The sequence below is a fragment of the Parus major genome, chromosome 12 (genome assembly GCF_001522545.3).
Source record: "Parus major isolate Abel chromosome 12, Parus_major1.1, whole genome shotgun sequence".
NCBI classification, from domain to species: domain Eukaryota; kingdom Metazoa; phylum Chordata; class Aves; order Passeriformes; family Paridae; genus Parus; species Parus major.
Window position 1 is genome coordinate 6,818,112 of NC_031781.1, and position 25,165 is coordinate 6,843,276.

At 38.1% G+C, this 25,165-nt stretch overlaps 1 protein-coding gene across 21 annotated transcripts in view; it reads left to right on the forward strand.

The window, feature by feature from the left end:
- Positions 1-23,536, forward strand: part of CACNA1D (calcium voltage-gated channel subunit alpha1 D) — a 168,374-nt gene extending 144,838 nt beyond the window's left edge. For all 21 annotated transcript variants that reach the window (XM_015640922.1, XM_015640926.1, XM_015640930.1 and 18 more), the window contains 9 exons: positions 1,119-1,249; positions 12,028-12,144; positions 13,662-14,026; positions 14,331-14,357; positions 15,235-15,384; positions 16,359-16,522; positions 19,241-19,362; positions 19,979-20,299; positions 21,325-23,536. In XM_015640922.1, the coding sequence (XP_015496408.1) occupies positions 1,119-1,249; positions 12,028-12,144; positions 13,662-14,026; positions 14,331-14,357; positions 15,235-15,384; positions 16,359-16,522; positions 19,241-19,362; positions 19,979-20,299; positions 21,325-21,618 (1,691 nt within the window). In that variant the 3' untranslated portion in view covers positions 21,619-23,536. The remainder of the gene's footprint in view (positions 1-1,118; positions 1,250-12,027; positions 12,145-13,661; positions 14,027-14,330; positions 14,358-15,234; positions 15,385-16,358; positions 16,523-19,240; positions 19,363-19,978; positions 20,300-21,324) is intronic.
- The last annotated feature ends 1,629 nt before the right edge of the window (positions 23,537-25,165 follow it).

Here is a 25,165-nt window from a genome sequence, read left to right on the forward strand (position 1 = left end):
CCAGTCATTACAGGTAAAAATAGTGCTACAAATACTCTCCTTAGTGAGATACATTTGTGCATATTATTGATAAGATACATGGGCACTCTATTTTAATCAAATGTTTAAAAAAGCCCATAATTTCTAACAGAGGTGTGTTAAAATGTGTCTGGGCTTGTTAGATTTTCATGCTCAGTCAAGTCATGACTGGACAGAATAACAGCTGATGCCTAAACCACACTGGCCCCTCTTTATGTGCAACAGGAGCCAGAAATCCTCTTGCCAAAATCTACCTCTGGATACTGAAAAATATGGGGAGATGGAACAGTACAGCAGGAAGGGAAATGGAACTTCACGTCAGATAACTCTAGGGGAAAAAAGTGTGTGACAACAAAAGCAATGTTTTTGAATAGAAAACTATTTCTAGTTTTCTGGCAAGCATTAGTCACTAAGAGATCAAACTTGCCCAGCTGAATGATTCAATGCATTCATAAAAGGGCCCATCCATTCTTAACCTGCTATGAACCAGGTCATTTTGGAATCCTCACAAGGCACCTGCCTTTGGGAACTTTCAAATTTGGATTTTGTTCACAACAGTGACTCTGTAAAAATGCTACATTTTACTGCCCTGGCTGTTTGCCTGTCATCTGAATTGTACTAAACTCACTGATGGAAGTTATTTTCGTTCCTTTCAGCATTACAGAGCTGACACAAGACATACACTGACAAGCAAATTTGGTTCAGCAGTGACAAAAAAAGGCAGAGTCACTCTTATGAACACCAGTGTATGTGAGGCATAGTAGGTTTTATTTAATCTATTTACTCCAAGTAACTAAAGCCACTACTTCAGCTTCCATGTATATACAAACCTGTTTGTGGTTTTGGTAGAAACTTAGAAATACATGAGTCTTGGTCAAGTACTGTATTTTCTCTTTTATCAGGATGAGTTCACTTAACTGACTGAACCAAACCTGCTTGCTGAAACATTGCTTTTGGGCCCTTTACAGGCTCCACTGTTGTAAGCTGGAAGCATAGTACCTGTTGCACCCATCATATTTTCCCCCCAAATCAGATGTGAGTGTACAGGCTATTGATAAATGTGCTGACTTGGGAGAGATCTGTCTGGTCTGTTCATTTAGATGATGAGGTAACCGTGGGGAAGTTCTATGCCACCTTCCTGATACAGGACTACTTTAGGAAATTCAAGAAACGCAAAGAACAAGGACTGGTGGGGAAATATCCTGCGAAGAACACCACGATTGCTCTGCAGGTGATTTTTTTATGTTTTTAACTAACCATTTTGTGAGCTTACTTGAAATAGCAGGCAGATGAATATTGATGATTGTGCAATGCTGCCAGGATTTTATTTAGCTGGGACACTTTTGGGCCTTATTCATCAGAAAAGTAAAAGCTAATCCTGCTATTCTGTCTAAAAGAAGGTAAGTGCAAAAGCTTATTCTCTATGGATTACTCAAAGAGTAGCAATAGTTATGAAATTTTTAAGCAAGTCTAGTAGATTAATCACAGTCTAAAGTTGCTGATTGGATAAATAAAGCTCTGAGCTATCATTTATGTTCTTTGTTTTGCTTTAACTGTTCAATTTCTTGTGTACCTAAAATGCTACAAGCCGATTCTCAGAGAACTTCCTACTGTGCATTACCTCATAGTAAAGAGTTTTTTATTCAGTATCATTTTTATTAATTCTCATTTTTCTTTTTCTTTTCCACCTATGGTGAAATATCTTCCTATTTTTTTTTAATTATTTGCAAATTCTGAATTTTGCATCCATTAATTTCTTTCATAGGAAGTATTAACATACTGCATTATTGTCACACTTCTGGCTATCTCTTAAAACAAGCTATCACATGGAAACCAGGATAATAAATCTGGCCTTCTGTCTCTCAATAGGCCTGCAGAAAGCAGTCCATAGAGCACATGTGATCTAAAGAGCAAATTCTGTCAACTTCTTTCCACTGGTACCTTTGTAGAATGAACTTTGAAACAGGCAAATGGAAAGCTGTTCTCAAATAATTCCAGACATCATACACTGCACCATTTTTACTGGATTGGGACTTGGTGAATTTCAGCTAATGATTAGCAGTTTGCTACAAACTATAAATATGTTTGCTTCTGATAATTTTTTATTCAGATGCCAACATTTAGGAACATGTTTTGAAAATCCCTTTCTAAAAGAGGAGAACTGTGTTAACCTGATTCAGGTCCTGTTCACGAAAACCCTGTTGGTTTGTACTTCAGTTTAGCAAAATGGTCTCTGCTGTGTTAAGTGGGTAATTTCTTCCATTCCCATTTCCCAAGAATGTCTCTGCTGGCAGCGCTGACTTCCATTGTGTTCCAAATCACCACAAGCAGAAGAGATGCAACAAGCAGGGAAAGAGTCACAATCCTTGCTATGTATTTGTGCCCATGGCTTGCCAGGACTGTATGAACTGCATTTGCATGCCTGAAAGAAGAGAAAATTATTGGATAGGGAACTGATAGAAAGGCTGTAAACAGTTGAGAGGGTAGTGAAAGATGGTGGATTTTTAGGAAGGACTTTTCAGACTTCTTTATTGCAGGAGCATTTGAGCATAAGGAGGTCAGAGTTGGTTTTGAGCCTCAGTATTGCTGGTTTCCAATTGTGCTTTTGAAGTTGCACACAGAATGATGTAGAGAAAACCTCTGAGTTCTCAAATGTGAGCGTGCCCTCTTGTTTGGTATCAGACTCTGCTTCCTGTTCAATGACAAAGGGCAAGATGGAATTGGAAAGACTCAGCTCTTCCTCTCTCCTTAGACAAATATTTTTCAATTAAAAAAAAATGACCATGAATCTCTACTTGAAATCTGCAACATGGGATTTGAGGCATGGAACATTTTTTTCTGATTTAAACAGTGCTCTCATGGTATTAAAATGTGCTGGGCTAGTAGATGGGAAGATTATAGCATTCTTTTTCCCCTTCTTCCTCTTCTCTGCTTTTGTCTTTCTAGAAAATCAGTAGGAACTCAACTAGATTGAATAAAAATGGAAATACTGTTTCAAAGAGACCTGAATCCTGTGGTTGGGGGGAAAAAAAAAATCCCAGTCCAGCATATAAATGAATAACATAATTTTAAACTGGAAGCTACAGCATTTCTAATTCAAGGTCATAATGCTGTGTTTGTTAGAATAGTCAATTATATGCAGATGCAGCTTTAAAGCAGAGCTGGATATCTTGCTAAAAGAGATGTTCTACTTTAACAGGGAATTGATTTCTTGTGATCAATGACCCTGAGAATAGTCCTGTGGGATGTGTAATAAGCAGTTTAGTATAAATTATCAGAGAGAATCTTTTTGGCCTTATAATGTATAAAAATAGGATGTCTCCATTTTCAACCTCTGTCTTCTAGGCTTTGTCCAAAAATTTGTATTTAAATGCTTATCAAACTTCAAAGTTTTCAAAAGCCTTTGTTCTTATCAATCACTTTTGGCAGCACAATTTATGGGTATATGATCCAATTTGTGTCTCAACTACAGAAATTTTGTTAGAAGATCCATGAAAACCTTGTAACTATGAAAATATTATTTCAGTTCTTGGAAAACGAATAGTAACTGTTTTCCCATTTATTCTCTCAAACACTCTAGGTCAATTAATGTTTGCATATCTCTCTGGTAAGCAATATACTAAGAAACATGCAGTATTGCTCTTTTACCCAGTTTTTCAGGGAAGTTGTGATGATTGTTGTGTCACTATAGCAGAGGTGCTCCAGCATTAATTAATCCAACAAGCTGCACATTCACTATTGCAGCACCTGACTTTGTTATAAAGACATGAATGGAGCAACCACAGAAAAAGAATTTGTCAGCCTTCTCTCCCTCAGCTATGCCTGAGTTCCTGACACTGAAATCTGACATTAAATACAGGACCTTTATTTTTAGTTTTGGCTATGTATACCTTTTCTATTTAGAGCCTTTCTATTTTTCATTTTTTAATTAGCAACTTCCTACTGTCAGGGCAGGCATGTCACTTCAGCAGCAGCTTTTACTAAGTTTCTCTGAACTCAATTTCACAGTGTCTGGTAGTCATGGTCATATCACTGCTAAGAGCCCCTGCTTTCTGAACTGGAGATGAGAGCAGCAGAAGCTGGCCTACATCTGGCTGTGATTTTTTGAACTCGGTCATTTAGAACCTTTCTATATTGGAACTGCTTGCTTAGAGCTTTAAATAAGACAAGGAAAGTACTTTTACTAGGCTATTAAGAAAAGGTTTTCCAGCCATCTCATTCTTCTACTTGTAAAGAACAAGAACAACTGTATTTTCATATTCTAGTTCACATCTCACTCCATTTTAGACCAGATGTCATGCTGCAAAATCCTTAAGCAAATCAGCAGGTAAAAGCAATGTCACCTGTTCCAATTTGTGTCAAAGGCCATATGAGCCATAAATGCTCTTGTATTTTAGCTGATACTTGTGTCTTTCTCTTGGGGTGAATGAACTAGTTAATTAGTGAAGAACATGGTTCCTAAGGATATAATAAACCTTGTAGTTCCTGGGTTATCCAGCCTGGTGTGCTGGTTTTGCATTAATTGGCATTCGGTGAGGAGGGAAGAAGAGCGCCACAGAAATGATTTTTCTGAGAGAACCTGCTAAGAGCTTCCTCTGTGCCTAGCAAAAAAACCCAATATCTGGCTAGCTCTGAAAATTGACAGCCTATTAAACCATTTAGACAGCCAGATCTGCCTCTGTGAGATTCACATTTTAAAGATGGGCAAGCCCAGGAAATCTCTCTTGGCTTCTGGCTTTCCTTATCTCCTGTTTCTCGCAAGAGATGAAGAAAAACAACCTGCTATCGAGATTTACAGTCCCTTCCTGTTTGAGTGAAGAAAAACATGAGTTACAGTTTATAATCCTGCTGATTCTTACAGTTGGCCATGTCACACTTTCCTGCCTTGAGAGAGCAAACAGCCCCTGTGAGACAGAAGGCTCCTTGTGACAGAATCTATTGTGTTTTAATTCAAAGGACACCTGTTGGGCAAAACATTAAAGGATGTTGCCATTTCCCCTGCTTTATGAGACTGAAACAGCTTTTTAAAAAACATAGATAATTTCTTTGCCCTCTTTTATTCCTCATACTCAGGAGGAATTTTTTACAATAATTTCATTCTGTACTTTTGAAGACACTGAAGGGAAACTCTGTAACTGTCAAGTGGCCTAAGGCCCTGTTTTTCCAAGGGAATTACACTTTTTTTAAACTAGTCCTTTAGTTGTAACCTGGGATATTAAATTGGATGCCATGCTTTTAGCTAAAACTTTTAAAAACATGTTCTTCTTATGCTGCTGTCTCTGACAGAGCACCTTACATTAACACAGGCAGAAAAGTGATGCAGAATAATTTAAAATCTTTTACATGTGAGATTAAAAAGGTTTTTAGAACTGCAAAACAAAATCTCCACAATATTACAACTATAGTTCAAGGTCATAAAATGTAACATTTTCAGCAAGAATAGCACTTCCAGAAAAAGTGTAGTATGAAAGACAGGGAGCCATCCACACTGTCTTTAGTCAGCTGAAGAGAATTGCGTAACACAGAGTAAAATTCTGAGCTCAGAAAGTCCACTGAGGCTTTCTGGTGGCCTACAGTAGTTGTTTTAATAAGTTTTGTTTCACCAGGTGTGGGAATAAATCATCCCTTGGAAGTCACATTACCTAGCTGAAGATCCAGTCTGTGGACTCAGGAAGTCAGAGTGACCAAAGGAGCATGTGTAAAAATACTGCTCTTAGAAGATGTTATCTTCAGAGGGAGGCACAGAGCATTTAATTTCAGGGTGAATTAACACTAGAATATACAGAATAGGGGTTTTTTGCCGTTGAGACTGAGGTATTTTAACACATGAAACTGAAAGTTGCATCCATCGCCCAAATTTTTTCATGGTTATATGAACTCAAAACTTGTGAACTGTGTCACAAGAATGTCCCTGGTGGCCCCTCATGTTTAGGGGCCAGAATCTCCACCCAACTCCAATAAAGGAAACAGCTCCTTCTGACATTGGATTGGAGATATGTTTGGTGCAGGAGAAGAAACCATGGAAGTTTGGGTTGAGTTAGAAAATTAGAGTAGATCGCCCTGCAAAACTGGATTTGCTTGTGTATGCCAGAGCATGCAGCAGGCAGGAATTCCTCTTCTTGCTCCACAGTAACTTCATTCAGGGTGATTTTTATTCTGTAGAGCTCAGGTTTTCCTCAAGGGTGTACCATTCACTGTTAGCCTAACCTAGGCTGCTGTTTGGGTTTGTGTCAGAGAGGAGGCAGGAGCCTAAAGAGGGAATGATTATCTGCTCCTGCTGTTAAGTCAAGGAAGTCTTTCTGCCATGAAGTTTCAAATTCCTCCTCACTCAGAAAAGGACACTTCAGATGATAAGCAACCACAGCTTGTTTAAACTTGCATATTATCACCAAAATCATCTTCAGAGCTGCAGTAACAACATGCCTTGGAACCCCTCAGTTTGCCTTCTGCAGACCCAGGGGAATTCACACCCTTTTGAAGGCAAGAGGACAAGTGCTGTGAAATGATGGGTGAGCAGTTTGAGTCAGCTGTTTTTCCCATTTTTGTGGTGTTACACATGCCCTGAGGTCACTAACAAAAAAGGCTTCCATTGCCTTTCTTGTTCTATTGGCTGATAATTATGCAGTGACAACAAATATATTTTCTGGGTCAGAAAGGGATGTCTTTATGTAATGCTGGAAACTTGTATTGAGCCAAACAGTGGTCACATTGCTAGTAAAATAGATGTTAAGTGAAGCATGAACAATTTTAATTACTTTCATCTAGCACAGAGAAGGAATGAACTAATTCTACACTATTTTTCCTATGGAAAACACTTATTGTAAAAACTATGCAACACATCTATATTTCATATCTATTTATGTGTAGCCCTCTTTGTTAATATACAAAAATAAAAGTTAAAGGATATTTTCTTTCACATCCCAAGTACATAAAAGCACTGATTTATTGACCTGAGCCTGATTTTGGAAACGTATTTCAGATTAAACTAATTATGCTTTTTTCTCTCTGCAAACATTACAACTATTATTAACCCTGCAGTAAATTGTTATAGAAAACGAAGAAGCCAAACCCTCTGAGGGTTGGTTTGTTGCTGAAGTTCCATTTAATTGTGCTCTCATGTTCATGTGGTGCTCTCAGAAGGGCTCAGCTCTGGCAGCCTGGGCTGGCTCAGGGCTCGGTGCAGTTGCAGCGCGCTCAGCGCTGGGAGCCGCGCTCTGCCAGGATGGAGAACTCTGGGCAATCAAGGCTTGACTACTATGTCTCTTATGTCCACTGCTATAGTGTAGGTTATTCAGCTATTTTTCTGCATGCTTATTTCCTTTTTAGAGTAGTTCTGTCATTGTATTCTGTTCATACTAAGCTCAGTTTATTTTTATGTTGAAGTGTCAGTGTAGCTGTGAGGTGTTTTACTCTTGTAGTTTTCTTTGCTCTGAAATAAGCAGATAGTAAAAACATGTTCTTTGCCTATAAATGTAATTTACATTTTTGAGGTTTACAGGAATGTTTTTAGAGTCATAGGCTTCCAGGATTGTGAAGCTCTGAAAGCCTAAGCATTTAGAATTAATGTTTGTGGTATTTTTCCAGTTCTAGTGAGTTTATATAGCAATATACATAAATATACAGCATTGTTGTAAAGTCTGTGAAGCAAAGCTTGCCAGTGTCTTCCAGTTCCTGGTATCACTCTAAGATGGCTCAGAAGAGGAACCACAGGGTATTTTAGCGATTGGAAATAGTGTAGGTGACAGTGATATTATTTAAATAAGGGTATTGTGCTTGCACTTCTTGAACTAAGCTTAAACTGCATCTATATGTAGGTTGAACCATATCTTAAAATGGATGTGAACTGAGTTTAAGTATATGGAAAATTATTTTTTGTAGTTCCAGTATTTATGAACATTTGAATTTTTTTCTGAAATTCATGACTGGAGTCCTGCATTATACACAGATTTCTTAATATAAGACATATATTTTAAATGGTGTTACTCTTTTATGCATACTGTAGATGTGGGAAGTTGATTTAAAATTTTTTTGGCATTTGTTAAAAGCAGACTTTTCAAAATGTTTACATGTTTAACTTCCAAATGTTTTGATGTTTTGGTGTGAGGTGCTTTTCAAGCCCCTTAAGGCATAAATAACCTGTCTAGTGGTGCAGTTATTTGTCATATGATATCTTTTCTCACTGAGGATGAGGGAGTCCTACATTTCTGTTTTTCTGCTTTTCTGTATTTCTGCTTTTGAAAACACATCTGTATTGTCTCAATGGTCTGTGAGAGACAGAAGCATCAGTCATTGTCTCTTGAGATGCTATTTAGGACCCAGCACTGGTGTATCTGTGCTTTGTGCCATCCAGAAAACATTGCAGGTGCTGTTGTGCCTCCAGAGCACAGCTGCACAGAATTACCATGTTCATCTGAAGTCATTCTGGGCATTTATGAGAAAGCCTAATTAAAGACATTCTTGGGTTTTGCATGTAATTATGTTGTTCAGCATTCTGTGTCACTGCTTTGCTAAGTAATCTTTGGACTGATACTTCTCATCTTTCTCTCACCTACAAGATAAAAAAGATGAAGCAAGGAAGGAATCAAAAATTAAATTTTGGATAAACAATGTGTCTGAACAAGAAATAACTTCTTTTGCAAACTTCTAGTGAAATCTGTAGAACAGAATTAGAGCCATGATCAAGGGCTGTGAGGAAGTAATTCCTCTATAACACTCAAATTTGACTTTTTAAATATTCATGATAACATGATGCTTCAGGAATGTGGCACATCTTGAATCTCTACATGTAATAAAAGTCTTACAAAGTTCTACTTAGGGCAATTACCACCTCGTAAGAACTTTAGCAGTCTTAGTGAAAAAGAAACAAGCACACCTCTGGCAAGGGTGGACAATTCACTATCCAGGCTCTCTTTTTTGAAAAGCCCCATCTGCTCAGCTTTTGCTTTTATCTCTGATTTAAATGTAACAATTTTTAGAACCTCATAAATGAAGGGCATGGAGTGCTCCCACTGCTCTCTTGTGTTTTACATTGTCACCCAGGTTCTTGTTGGGTAGACTGAAATGTGCAATATTATGTAGGGAATATGTATCTGAAGGACCCTTCTTCCCTGTAAACTAAAGAAGAGATTTGGGGAAGGTTGGCTTGATATTTGTGTGTGCTCTTTTGTTTAAGAGATCTTTGGTGTTGAAGCACTTGAAGGTAAAGTCAAATGTTTGATCAGTCCATGATGCCTCTTCAGTCTTCACAGAAGACATTAAGTGTGGTTCAAAGAAGGGATTTTCCTACTGACATAAAGGTACCAATTCCTGTGCTTTTGTGTCAGTCCCACTTTAGTGGTAGTTGACTGATTTAATGAAGAATTGTCTTATCAGTAAGAGCTCAGAATGAGCATTTGTATCATTATGTGGTGCTCCCTGTCATAGAAATGTTTCTTAGATTACTTAGAACACTGTTGGATTGCACCAGGTAAAATGAGACAGTGAGTGGGAGCAGTCATTTTGAGGAGAGAGCTCACAAAATTATTGTAGGTCGTTCATTAGAGCAAATAAACTGAGGAATATTTCAATTCTGTAGACTGGTGTTGCTTGAGAGATTCAGTGCTGGCTGTGAGTGAATAAAGCTGCTGGGTTTGATGTAACTAACATATACCTTTGTATACAGTGAGCCAGGTTCCTCTCTTCCCCTGCTGACTGTAAATGCAAGAGGTCTGTTCCTTGGAAATGAGTACTGCTGGAGAGAGATGAGATGATAAAGGCTGCCTGCTTTCTCTTGAGTAAAGGAGGGGTAATTCACCAAGAAGTAAGCCAGAAGGCAGTTAGAAATGTAATCAAAATTAAATTACTATTCAGTGTGTTGCTGTCAAACACGTGGCTTTTCTCAGCTTCCAGGCATATACTTGTGGGGCTTTGCCACAATTTGGTAGACAGGAGTATGAGCTAGTAGATTTTGTCAGAGTTAAATTTTGTCTGGTGCTGCTCTCTGACAGTGCTGTGTTCACAGAAGGGCTCAGCTTGAATGCAGCCCAGGCTGGCTGAAAAATGAGAGCTCTTGGGCAGTTTTAGAGCAGCACACTCAGCCAGAGCTGAGAGATGGGCTCCTCTGGACAATCAAGACTTCGCTGTGTCTCTTTTGTTCAGTGCTGTAGTGTAGGTCTATTCAGGTATTTTTTTGGATGCTAATTTCCTTCTTTTAGCAATTTTAAAATTGTATTCTCTTGATACTAAGCTCAGTTTACTTTTATGTTCAAGTGACAGTTGAAGTTTTTCTTTTCTTTTTAGTTCTCTTTGCTCTAAAGTCAGCAGGTAGTGAGTGTGAAGTGCAAGTGGCTCTTGTAGCTAATGGTCAAATAAACAAAATATAATAGCAGTCCTCTAGTAAATAAACACCGTCTCTGCTAAGTAAATAGACACCTCTGGTCTTCCACTTGAATAGCTGTACCTCAAAGTGTTAATTTTTCTTCCCTTTAGCACCTTGCAAAAGGATGACATTAGCAACCTTGCTGAGGTTTTGACTGTGCAATTAGCATAAGAAGTGGGAAAAAGCACAATGTATTCATGAAACTAGTACTGTATATTAACTCACTAGTAAATGATTTTTAGAGTCTTGTTCAATTATAGCATAACTCTCAAAGTTCATCCCTGAGGAAGAAAATGGAATTGCCAAATAGATGTAGATAATAAGATTAGTCAAGCACCTTTTTCAGGAAGGGAAATACTGGAGTGAGTGAAACCTGAAGTGGAGCCTGTAGTAAATCTACACCATTAAGGTTCAAAGCTTTTTGGTTCATCCCTTTCCAGGTTCTGATTGCCCACACTGCATAAATGCCATTTCTCCCCAGCAAAGCAGCTGTTTCTGTTTTGAGCAGAAGTTTTGAGTGTGCTCCTGGGAATGTGTGAAGAAACAGCATCAGTGAGACCTAGCCATGTTTGGGGTCCTCCAGGGTCTCTCAGCTCCTTCTGCAGCTCTGAAACACACAAAATTCTCTACACATTCTCATGCTCCCCCCAGGGCAAGTAACATGCAATGTCAGTGCTGTGCTGGGACAGCCCTCACGTCTCCTCCAAAAATGCTAAAAAATAATAAATCAGATTTTTAGATCATAATAAAAAATTGAGCCAAGTGCTGTGCAGGATTTTTAGTAGTGTAAGTGTAGTGGTAGTGAAGGGTTAAACACACACACATCTTGGATTTCTTCTGAACCTGATGAGATAAAAGAAGTTGCTGGAAAGAATGAGATTGTGTTTCTTGCTTTGGACCATAACAGCCAGAGTTAAATCAGGAAAAATGTCTCCTTGTTGCAGGAAGGCCTGTACAAAGCACTGAGTTCTTGGCTGAGTGGTGTATGATGTCTCTTTCCTCCTGATGTGCAGGTCTGTCCAGGACTGTTTCAGCATTATCCCTTTTCCTAAATGTTGCTTGTGGTAGCAAACTTGAGAGGAATATGAAGCGATGTACACCGAGCCTCTGCTGCTCCAACTCAAAGGGTTTCTGTCCTAAACTGAAGCTTTACACCAAATATCTGCAAATCATAGTGCAGTGCAGATGAGCTGGAATTATTTCACTGCTTTCTTTTCCATCTGAGCTCTGCTAAAATTGCTGTTGCTATAGCAAAGATCTCCTTGCGTTTCTTTGTTGACACAGGCTGCAAACATGTTTTGGACATTGAATATACATCTCATTGAAATGCATTTTATTATAGCTCTTGCTGATTACTTACACCTTTTAATAAGATTAATTTTTCTTCTATAGGGGTCCATTAACATCAGTGGTGTTTTAGTCAGTGTCTACACTGTGAGATAATAAAGACACGATCACCTCAACAGGGTGGTACTGGAATATATAAAACTTTTTATTAGTAACAGTAAAGGAACTTACAGCAAGGTGCATCCTCTGTGGATGTCAGGATACAAAAACTGTTAATTGTCCTTTAAAATAAACTTAACACCTGTAATTAAAGAGCAAAAAAGAATTTGCTTTCCTAATGTATTATGGTATTGTCATTGATTTAGGCAGGACTAAGGACACTTCATGATATTGGCCCAGAAATACGCCGAGCTATATCCTGTGACTTGCAAGATGATGAACCAGAGGAAAACAATCCAGAGGAGGAGGAAGATGTTTATAAAGTAATGTCAGAACACAACCATGTGAATTGTTTTTTGTATAATATGAGAGTAAAGAGTGACCTTATCCTTGAATATGAAATAATATAATATTAGTAATACTTTTAAACCCCTCAAATCAGAAAATATAAATATTTTATAAACAAGTATATTTTATGTAAAAATCTATAGAAATGGTAGTAACAGGACACTTGCATTTCTTCATAAATTTAGACAGCAGTTCCTGCAGGGTGGTTCTCCTTCCCCTAATTCTTTCTCATTAATTCTTATTTTTTCTTGAGCAAATTCTATCAAAAGGCATGAACCTTGCCATCTCAAACTTTGATACTAGCAAGGCTGAAGCTTGTATTTATCTCTGCAGTGGTAGATAGGAAGAAGAAAATGAAAACATGCTAGCAAACTACAGCAGACAGGGAGTTGTGTATTTTAAAATGGATGCATGGGTTTACATAGAGGTCAACTAAATATAAATGCCATTTCCAGTCCCATGAGGGATCTCAGTAAGAATCAATCAGAAAAAAGATTTGGTTTCCTCGTTATCTTATTTAGTCCTAAATGGTGAACGTGTAAATTTGGTGTTATAATCAGAGGCAGTCTGCAAACCATTTGTCAGCCAGCAAGAAAACTTTGTTTTTTCCCAAGCATTTCATAAGAAGCAGATGTAAAATCATGTTTCTGCAGGAATTACAGCAGAATCCCCATAGCTTGCTACTGTCCTTTGCGAAAAGGAGGACGTGGCACTGGAGACAGTGGCTCAGCTGCCATCAATAGATGCATTTCTCTGCCAACCATCATTACCTCCTGTCTTCTCTAGATTGAGCTGCAACTCAGACTGCTGTCATCCAGGACCCACACCTGGCTAGACAGGGAGGCTCCCTAACCTGGGTCAGGTGTCCAAGACAGCTGCATGTCACAGTCATAACTTAGCACCTCATCCTCCCTTTCACCATCCATTACACCCCCAGGGCTGATGAACAGAAACTACTCTTTCTTGTACCTCTGTGAGAAGAAAGAATGGGAGCACTGAAGCTGAATGTTCCCTACCTGGGATTGCTTGCAAGCTGTTGCATGGCACTCCATCCTGTCTGAGTGACGCCTGCTGCAAACCGGGGCTCCGGGAGAGCAGGACAGAGCTCCACCAAAGCCTTCCCAAAAATTCAGCAAACACGTCTCTTTCTGAGGAAGCTGGTGCATGTTCATGTATGGGAATCTAGGTTTCTCCTGCGTAATAAAATGTGGAGAAAGCTGGATGTGTCACTTTTAGTTGTGTGGAAAAGAATAACGATCACGGCATACTGTTTATTTGACTCTGAAATACAATATTGTCATCACCACAATCACATCTCTGTCACTTCAGGAGATCCCATCTAAAGCATCATAAAATTAGAAAGAAAAATCACAGGTTACTCGAATTGCTACTTTTCTATGCATGTAGGAGAGAAAAGTCAGTTGTCACTGTCAAGAGCACGTTCTGTTAAGATACCTGATATAATTTTTTTCTTTCTCTTCCCCTAAAACAGAGGAATGGTGCCCTCTTTGGCAACCACATAAACCACATTAGCAGTGACAGACGAGATTCATTTCAGCAGATCAACACCACACACCGTCCCTTACACGTCCAGCGGCCTTCAATTCCCTCTGCAAGCGATACTGAGAAAAACATGTATCATCAGGCAGGAAACTCTGTGTACCACAACCATCACAATCACAACTCGGTAGGAAAGCACGTTCCAAACTCAACAAATGCCAATCTCAATAATGCCAACGTGTCCAAAGTCCATGGAAGACACGCAAGTTTTGGAAATCGTGAGCATAGATCTGAAAACAGTTACCGCTCACACTCCAGGACTGACCACGAGAGGCGCAGACGGCCAAGCAGTAGGAGGTAAACTTAAATACATCCTTGTTTTTAAATAATTTATAAATACACTATAGGAAATGTTAGCTAAGTGAAATTAATTTGAATCTTCACTTCTGTTGCCTTCTGATGTATGAGCTGTATTTAAAATCTAGCTCTGATGAATGGGAAATGCATAAAGATTCACTGGGGTTTGAAAGTAGCAGCTTTCTTTAAAGTGAATTCATTACACTGTGCTGTGTTACAGCACAGACATTGTAATCACCGAAGAATTTCTCTAAATGACTTGTTCTTAAAATATTTTTCTCATTTTCATGTCCTACCTGGATAGAACACGCTACTATGAAACATATATTAGGTGAGTTGATATTTTTATGACATAATTGGACAGGGAGTTTTTCTTCTTCCTTTTTTTTTTTTTTCTCCTTTCCTGTTTCATTTCTAAATTAACTGTATAGCAGTGCATGTGCTCAGTAACTTAAGTGACAATTTTTAAGTCAATTTTTTTACTGCCCATTTTACAAGGACAAACTTTTGGTAAAGTTCAAAATTATTCAAGTCCTTTTGAAAGTCCAGGCAGGTTTCTGCAGTTTTCAACAGGCTAAAGATCACACCTGATTGTAGCCCTTGTTAAAAATTGACTTACCAAGACTGGAAAAACCACTGGTGATAGCTTTGATAAGTGTTAATGTGTACATTTCCTTTCATAGGAGACCCAAAATCTTTGCTAGTCTTCTGTCTAAATATTTTCTAAGACACTTTTTAAAATATAGGATGGATTGGCTGAATTGAAGTGCATTGGTAAATGGGTGCTCAGTGGTGGTTTGAGTGTCTAGATTTGCATATCCATTTCAGATTTGTTTTTGAACACCTCAGTGAGAATTCTTAATAGTTGAGCCATTTGGCAAACCTCAGGCATTGGAGAGAGGCAGTGTTTTTCCAAATGACAGTGTGTACCATATAAAACTATCTAGAATGTATTTAATTTCACTGAGCATCCTTTTATTGTTTTTCTGTTGCACCACAAGGAAATAAAGAAGAAGCAGATACATAATTCATGTTCTGAACTGCACTGCTCTGCACTGCTGTAACACCACATTCTGAACTAGAGAGCTGTTAATGCTTGTCTTTTTCTCTTCCTCATTGAAGCACATTAAAGGAGCTCTGTATACAATAAACAACATATAAATGATAAAAATAGAAAAAAACCCCCACTATTTGGTTGCTGCTTACAGATCTGACACTGGTGATGGGCGCCGACCTACGATTCGCAGGGAAGAACATGAAGTCCAAGACTATTGCAATGATGATCATTATTTGGGAGAGCAGGAGTATTACAGTGGAGAAGAATATTATGAAGATGACAGTATGTTGTCAGGAAACAGGTGAGGACATTTGTTTCATAAAATGTTGTTGTTAAATAAAAATATTTGTTAAATAAAATAGCATGCAAAAATATTCCAGTATTTTAGGTACACAGATGTAAAGGCTTCATTAAGTACACTCACACTGCAAATTCTCTAATTAAATTAATACTCCACAACTGCTGAAATGGGAAATGATGAGTAGGAACAGAGAGTATTCCAAAGGTGATTCCCTTCTACTGAATACATTCAGTAACATCTCAAAAATAATCTCCACTTTGGTCCATTTTTTTAAAATTTTCAAGTCTGGCCCAGAAGTAGAGGAATTTATTGCAATTTTATCTTAGATGCAGAAGTGCATATGCTCAAGTGCCAGACATGCTTAATTCTCCTCCTCCTTCTCCTCTACATTCACCAGCTGAATTCTGGTAGGATTGGCACCCTAATCTGCGTTTGTGTTGGTTTGCATAAAAGCTGAGATTTGCATGAAAGCTAAATTTTACAGAAGCCTCAGGTCACTTATTTTTTTTGTATGACAGTTAGCATCAAGTAACACCCTTCCAAAATCTAATTTTAAACATGAGAATATCCAGAGTGTAAGAAGCTTAAATCCATTCTGAGCTTCTGCACCTTAACCAGGGTTCTCAAGAGAGCATGGCAGGACTAGAAGAGTATTTGTTTTATTTTTAAAGCAGTGTGCAACTGAGGTCTTATATTTCTGCCTGTACTGGTAAGATTAAGTTAATTGAAAATACAGTATGATTAAAAATTTAGCCTAAGAATTGACCATGTAACTTTACTAGTACAAAAGTATATGCCCTCTCTCAAAATCTTACAGAAATTGGATTTTAAATATGAGTTACGCAATTACAGAATGCAGTGGTTAATTATCTTGCTGGAGAAAGAGTAGACCTGAAAATTAGAAGGAAACTAATTTTGGAACTGTTTACAAAAGTTCACTGAAAGAATATTTTCTTCTTTGATTTTTAATGCAGGCACAGATATGATTACCACTGTAGATATCACTGCCATGACTCAGATTTTGAGAGACCAAAAGGTTACCATCACCCACATGGTTTTTTTGAGGAAGATGATTCACAGATGTGTTATGATACAAAAAGATCTCCTAGGAGACGGCTGCTACCTCCAACACCACCACGTAAGTACATTCAGGACAATTTGCTTGCAAATCTGAAATAATTCAAATGCATTCAGACAGATTCCAGTTTAAAAAGGCTTTTTTAAAAAAACTTGGATTTTAAGCATCTTATTTCAGATTGCCATTGGTACTTTATTCTGCTATCTGAGGAACAATGCTTAAAATTCTGTTTCTTCTGAGGGAAAGATGTTTCAATTTATAGAGATAGCACTGTCAACAGATGTTTTTTCCTGTTTCTTTAATTTTTATTTCTTCTCTTCCTTATATCTGTATCCCTTGGTTTTTCCTTATCTCAAGAACAATATTGCATTATCTGCATTTCTACATTTCTTCTTATCTACATTTCTTCTTATCTACATTTCTTCTTATTCTACATTTCTTATCTTGTAATTCTGTCTTTATGTGTTCCAGGCCCTAGAGCAGAGATTAGCAGTGCTAATCCTTTGGTGAAACCAGGCACAGACTCAACATTCTTGGGTTTGGTCTTTGACCTCTGACATTTCACAGAGAGGAAGTCCTTGGGGTGGCACTACAAGTGCAAAAGCAACCTCTTTTTAAGGCTTTTTCTTGTCTCAGAGATTCTCAAGTGTATTGAGATAATTTTGTATCTGGGGTACAGTCTCAGACTGTTTAAAGCTACAGAAAGCAGTGGTAAAAGGCAGCAGCAAGATATATTTTCATACAATAAAGATTGCATTCTCCAGCAATACTGCCAGTATTAAATCCACACTTTAGGCTCCCAACTCCTTATGACAAGACTGGCAATGGTCTCTGCTCTTTGGATTTCTGCCCTTAAGGGGCACAGGGGCAGAATGAGTCTTGCACCACGGAGAGCAAATAAATCAGCTGAGCAATAGTGAAGGGTACAGAAAGCTGCTGTCTTTCAGTAAAAGGGAAATACATCAGATGAAGGAGAGACTGTGAAAGGAGACCCCTGAATATCTTTCTACAGGCTTTTCTGATAGCAGAAGAATTTTAAGCCAAAGAAACAGATAGATGCTTTGCATATCCATTTCACAGATTGCAGGAGAAAAGCCTTCATACAGAAATTTTCTTGGGTCTGCACATGAAAATGTTTTGAGTGGAGGGTTGAAGGTTTCCTCTAACTGCAGTCTTGGAGATAAAGTTTTAATGACAGTGTTTGGCAGTCATTTATTTAGCGGAAGTTATGCTATTTATCTCATCTACAGGAGACTAGGCTAAGGTACTAGATAAGAGTATTTGATATCCTAGGATAAGAGGACCTAGTTCTGATCAAAGTTGCATAAGGGTAATTCAGGAAGTCTTTGACTTTCACCAATGTAATGGCATAAGAGCAATCGGTGTCAGACCTCCTGTCATAACCATTTATTTATAACTCCAGAAAAGAGGTGAGAGATTTTAGCAGCTCAGTATCTGAGCAAATTTTAAAAGAATTTCAAATCTGTTATTTGTAACTAGTGTATGGCCTGGGAGGAAGCCTTGATCATCTCACATAAAGAAAGAAAAAGAAAAAAAAAGAACACGCGGCGTTGCACTAAACAGTTCCTGCTAGCATCTGATTCAGTCCAAGTGAACATAACATCCAGTGCTGTCAGTAAACTGAGCTCTCTGTCAAGCTTTCTGGATGTTTCTATACCAAACACATCTCACCACAGGACTTGAGCAGCTTCCAGAAGTACACTGAGGAATGATTGAGATTTTCTTTCAGCCTCTTCTCTGCAGAGAAGCATATGCAAAGAAGTGCCTTGTTTTGGATGAAGGGACTTTTTGGATTGCATTTTGGTATTGGGAAATTTAGCATATTAGGATCAGGAGCTAAGGCTTGCTTTCCTGTATTTGGATTTGTCATAGAGACAAGGGAGAAATCCACATTAGTTAGACAGAATCACCTTGTGGAGTTGCCTATTTTAGTTCAGTGGCTCTTTGATAGTATCCAGCATGAAGTGTCTGGTGACAACTGTGGGGTGCCATAATTCCATGGCACTTCACATGGTACAGCCAGGTTCTCTCCAGTGTCCCACTCCAGTGCTTGCAGCTGTGAGGGTTGATCTGGATTCCAGCTGCAGCTCAGTGTCCAGGCTTTCTGTGCACTGAAGCTGGCACAGGAATGGTACCCACCTGCTTCCCATCATTCTGCAGGATTTCAACAAGATCAGCTGAAACAGCTCCACATCAGCCAAAACATCTTGATTCAGTTCAGAGTTCTACTTTTTCTTTTCTATCATGAAAGTGCACATAACAGCAGGCACAATGGAGGATTGCTGTCCTAAGCAGCAGAATAAACATCAGGAATTGACAACCTGAGTTGACTTGGATACAGTTTTATATACTGCACATTGCTTCCAAGGAACTGGAGACTTCAAATTTCCTTTGGGAAATCAGGTTTGTTAGAACCAAGCTTGAAGCCATGGGGAGGGAAGAAGAAAGTCACAGCAGTTTATGGCAAAACTCTGCAGCTGAGTGCCTGAGCCAGACAGCTGCATCAGACAAGCTTGTTTTCTGAAACAGCTGCTTCTAATTTTGCTATGTTAGGTTGCTTCTATGATTTCTACCTTGGACTGCTTTTGCTTATGTGATTAATCTGTCCTTTATCTTATAACCTGCCATATTCTATTAGCACAACTTGTTTCTTACCTGTTTTTATTTGTATCATAGTTCACTGGCCCTGGAATTCTGGAAATAATAGACTTTGAGAAAAATGTTTAGTTTTTCTAATGAATTATGGTTTCCCTGTAGCACATAGACGATCTTCCTTTAACTTCGAATGCCTCCGCCGACAAAGTAGCCAAGACGACATTCCACTCTCTCCCAATTTCCACCATCGCACGGCCCTGCCACTTCACTTAATGCAACAGCAGGTAAACTCAAACCCTTCCTTAACTAAGAGTGAATGACATCTTTCCAGCCTCCACACTGCACTCCCGACTTGCACTGCTGTTTGAAGCAGTACCAGTGTAATATTTGCTAGACACAAGGCTTCTCAAACATCGACCTTGTACAAAACACAGAATGAGTAGCCTGCCCCTTTGACTCTCAGTGTTCAGAGTCACCATGCCCTAAATTTTGACCAGGACTGCATAATACAGCAGCTGTCTATTATTCTTTACCTATCTCAACTCCATTTGTTACAATTTGCAAGTACAAGATAGACACCTTCTGAGGCTCAGTGCCCAGCTTGGAAAATGCTGTCAGCTTCCTATCCTGCCCTGGACAGAAGGAATGTTTCTATACTTTGTTTTCTTTAATATATTGTATAAGCAAAAAGATTTAGTGATATGAGTAAACTGGAAAAAATACCATTTTGTTGTGTCAGTTTACCAATTTCAGTCCTGTTCCTCTGCTACATGGCTACTACACATCAGAAAATGTTAACTTTGCTGCCTAAATAATTGGTTTGGGTTAACTGCTGAAGTGAGAAATGAGTATGACTGAATATTTGAAATCACTGACTTTTAAAATTCTTTCCTTTACCAGGTGATGGCTGTGGCAGGTCTGGATTCCAGCAAAGCTCATAAACATTCACCGAGTCGTTCAACGCGTTCCTGGGCCACCCCACCTGCCACCCCTCCCAACAGGGACCGCTCCCCCTATTACACCCCCCTGATCCAGGTGGACAGGGCTGACTCCACAGAGCACATGAATGGCAGCCTGCCCTCCCTGCACAGGAGCTCCTGGTACACGGATGACCCCGACATTTCCTACAGGACATTCACACCAGCCAGCCTGACCGTCCCCAACGACTTCAGGCACAAGCACAGCGACAAGCAGAGGAGTGCAGACAGCCTGGTGGAAGCGGTGAGTGCCACAGGAGCCTCTGGAAGAGACAAGAGTCTGTCTGTGAAGTTTTGGGGTTAACTTTTAAAAGTGCATGATTAAGTTCACATCAGCTCTCTGAATGAAAATGGATGTTTACTTTTATAGCCACAAATTGGTTTTAGGTAGAGTGGAATTTATTCATAGCTGCCATGTAGTAAAGGATTTCTACTGAATCCAGATCTTCATGTTAGCGAGAGATTGATCAGAGAACTAAAGATATTTCAGAATTTTGAAATGTAAGTTTTCTAAATGTGCATCAGTTCTGAAGTATCCTTCCACAACAGCAATAAGGAATGATGTATATGCCTGTTCTCTCTGTTGTTTCTATAGAAATAAATCCCCATTTTTGCAGTAATCTGAATAAAAGATAAAAAAAAATAAAGACAAAAAACCTCCATGAATCAGTGTACTAAGTGCAGAGAGGAGAATAACAACTGCAAGGATGTATTTGTAGGGGCACTAAAGGATGATAAGAATTCCCTTTTATATTTATAAAGATTTGAAGATAAAGTGTGTGCAGCATTTCTGATCATAGTTAAGGTTGTAGCTTCCATCCATCACTTCCTTTCCATTGCTGTGAGCTAAACAACACATTTTGTTGTGTTTTGCAAATGGGAGTTCAACATCTTTTTTTCATGTACTCTAAAGTACTGAGAACATATAAAATTCTGTATTTCAGACAGTTCTTCTAACTGCACCATCTGAGACGTATTAACTGTTGTCTTTAGTGTATCAGCCTGATGATTGATGTTTAGCAAAGACTGCTGCCAAATCTCTAGGAGAAGTGTCAGATGTAGTGCAGCACCACTTACATTACCACACATCATGGTGGGCTTTGCAGACTTTTCACTGTTGATTTAATTGGTATTTACCTGTACACTTTGGCTGTGGGTTGCTCCAGTGATTCAGCGTGGGATTTCTGGTGCTTTCCATCAGTGAGCAGTGTTGTGATGTGTTTGTTGTTCTGTAATTCCACTGAAACTCCCTCTCCCCTCCTCTGCCAGGTACTTATATCTGAAGGCCTAGGAAGGTATGCAAAGGACCCTAAATTTGTTTCGGCTACGAAACACGAGATTGCTGATGCATGTGACATGACTATTGACGAGATGGAGAGTGCAGCAAGTAACCTTCTCAATGGAAATATCAGCAATGGGACCAACGGGGATATGTTCCCCATTTTAAGCAGACAAGATTACGAACTTCAAGATTTTGGTCCTGGTTACAGCGACGAAGAGCCGGAAACGGGACGATACGAGGAAGACTTAGCTGATGAAATGATATGCATTACAAGCTTATAGTATTTAGCAAGGAAAATGTTCTAATAACAGAAAAAGTGCCTCGTAGTTTCAAGATGCTAGGCACTAGCTGGAGTGAATAACCAATCCAAGTTTTGTATGAGTGATGTCACACCTCAAGGAAGCCATAACTAATAAATTTATTATCTCCAGGTTGCCGAAATGTGAACAGAGCTGCGGTAGGTCAAGTCTCCTCCCACAGAGTCTTCAGTTCCTCTGTAGGAATAAGGTTATTTTGAAACCAAGCAGATTGTGACAATCAGTTTTTTGAGGGCTAGAGCAGGATTCTGAGGTGTAATATCTTGCCTGTCTTTCAACCTTGTGCTGCTGTCCTTCCTAGTAGAGCGGGATTTTGTCAGTGACAATGTCTGTAGAGGTCTGGCACAGGATTGCGTGGGAAACAGCAACATGAGATGAGTGATGACAACCAATAATGTCATTACCTCAGTGCTCAAAGCATATCAGCTACCCCTTGCATATCCATTCTAACATTGTTTTCAAACTTGCCTCCTGATTTCTTTTCTTAATGCTCTTCTAAAATACAATTTGTCACGCTCTACCTGTTAGAGATCGTTGGAAAAAGAAGTTATATAAAGAATAATCCGTCATATGTAACATCAGTTTACATAGGAAAATATCATTCAGATGGTCTGTTTTATGACTATCATGTTAAGGGCAAAATATACTGGAATAATTGCATTCTTACTAATGCACTTGCAACCAGGTTATAGTAGAACTAGATAAGATAGTTTGCTAAAAATTATATAGTAGAAAATATTGTAAATTAATTGTAATATACAATGATTTGTATTTGTAAAGAGATGTTCTATATTTTGTAATTATTGTACCGTAATTGAACTGCAGCAATATTTATGGACCCTAATTATTGTAACTCTCCACAGAATTCTAGATAGAAGTATTTTTACTTGGAATATATAGATCTATAGGATAAATATTTAAATAGAGCCACCTCTCAGTGTAAATCTCTTTTTGGGATAAAGTGTCAAGTTTGAACTTGGCAACAGATCAGACTTTTTTTAAAAATAATTGAGTCAAAAGAATCTCTCTGCATAAGGGATGTACCATTGACTACTCAGTCTTATACTTGGAAAGGTAAAAAATTTAAAGTAATTTCAACTTTTTTTTTTTTTTACTGAAAAGTAAGTTCTAATTTTATTTTTGTAATAACCCCATGCAAAAAACCCCAAAACCCAAAGACCTTGTCAAGTTCATGCCAGGGTATTCCTGGTCATGAGGCAATTAGTTTTGACAAAATGTAATACCTACATACCCTAAATTGACACAGGAAATATCTGAGGCAGAAAATACTTCACAGGTAAATGAAAATGCTTTACTTCAGTACTATTTACTCTGCTTGGAATGAGAAGAAATGTGATAGTATGATTCCACAGAACCAAAAACCTTGATATAAAAAATATTTTATTGCCTCTACCCTTCTGTTGTTCTATGTGTACTATTTCAAAGATTTATTTTTATGCAATCAAGAGAGGGCTTCGATATTGTTCACAATGCAGTAAAACCCTGAAATGTCTTTGAGGCTGAAATGACCTTGGAGGATAATTAAAACACCCTGAAAGCTACTGTCTATTTTGTTAGCACTGGATAACAATGACTTGTTCTAACAAGTTATCTTATCAGGTTTTACCTGTAGTTCCTATGCTAGATAGCAATCCAGTTCACATTTTTACAAATGTGATGTTTAAAACATGTCAATAAACATTTTGTACATAATGACAGTTTCCTATGAATAGCTTACAGACTTCCTCTGAAATCATTCTTATTTCAAATGCCAGGATAAGAACTTAAAGGTTTGTAAATTATTTCTTGACCTACATCATTTTGTATTAAAAACAAATGCAAAATGTTCTTCAAAATAAAACTGTGTAATAATTTTATTATACTTTGGAGTTCTTTTACTAATAATTTTTCACAAAGAAGTTGCAAAGGTTAAGTTAAATTTGCAATGTTATGAGAATGGGAGGGAATGTGTGAAATAGGGTATCAGTCTGCAGTATCACCCTGTGCAAGTCTTATTTGGATGGTTGCTGTTAACCACAAAGAAATAAAGTTATTAGAGTATTCATGTGCCAAAGGGACTACTACTTCCCTAAAGACAAACCTATGGAAATGATTAGGAAAATTTGACTAAAATACCTGAAGCATCTAAATAAATTTTCTATGCTGTCTTGGGAAGCTCTTGGGTAGGTTACCCAGCAATATTCACTTTGTTGCACTTTCCCAGCTACAGAAACAAAATCTGGGAGGCCAGAATGGAGCTATCCCTATGAAATAACAATGAGTAGATTTCAAAGTTCTACCTACTGTGGTAAATCCACTTCTGATAACCACCTTCAAGGCAACTGAAGTTAAACTTTAAAAAAAAAAAAAAAGAAAAAAAGAGGAAAGCAATCTCAGACTTGTATTTTGTCCTGCATGGATGTTTGATAGCAGGTCAGGTTTAGCAGATTGAGCAGGGTGACAGGATTTATAATTAGTGATTTCTCCAAGGAGACAGAAAACAATATGCTGACCTCACTGTATTTTCATGCTCTTTGTGCTCAGCCTTTAGCAGTGAGATGAGAGAGTCTTTATGGTAGATAAGAAATTTTATGAGAGAAGTGTTTGCAAAAACAAACAATTGAGGAAATTTAGTTGCAGACCATGATCTACACAGTTATTGGCTATGGGGAGAACATTTGTATAGATTCAAAGAATACTTGTTCAGTTTCACTACAGAGATATGTGGTAACAAGTAATCAATATAAGCATAATTACATGGTAATTGGCACCCTTAGAATGCTACCAATCATAGTCATTAGTACAAAAAACCTAGAAGTTCTCTCAAGAACTAAATTATCATTTATGAGACTCCACATTTGTTTATATATATATTTAAGGAGAGAAAATACTAGTGAAGAATTAAACACTGGTAAGGATTCTACAGTAAATTCACTGAAAAAATGAATGTATAAAATATATTCTTATTTGAACAGTGTCTTCTGTTAGATCTTGGCTGACAGAAAAATTGATACTAAAAATTATGAGAGAGTAATAATATATACTTGTGTTCTCCCTCTTAATTTTAACTATAATATAAAAAGTAATTACATTATTATTTAATGATTATATATATTATTTATTTGTGCTTTTATTATTCCTCAAAATCTGTTTCTATATTTATTTTATAGAGAATGTGTATTCCAAGCCCACCTTTCCAGTGTTCATATAGCTGCCTAATTTGGTTACAGATCAATTAGGTCTTAGAGTAATTGAAAGGAGGCACTTGGAAAGGATTTTAAGGTTGTGGTGTACAAAATCTTACAGAAATTAAATACAATGCCATTTTACAAATACTGTTATATTCTGCTACTTTCAAAAGCACTTCTCATACTGAAACTACAGCTGAAACGTGTGTACAGAAGAAATGCTTTTGGTCACTTTTCTTTCTTAATGTCATTGTCCCCAGCCTGAGACCTTCAACTGCCTGAGCATCTGCAGCAAGCCATTTCCATGGAGATGCTGGTGTTCT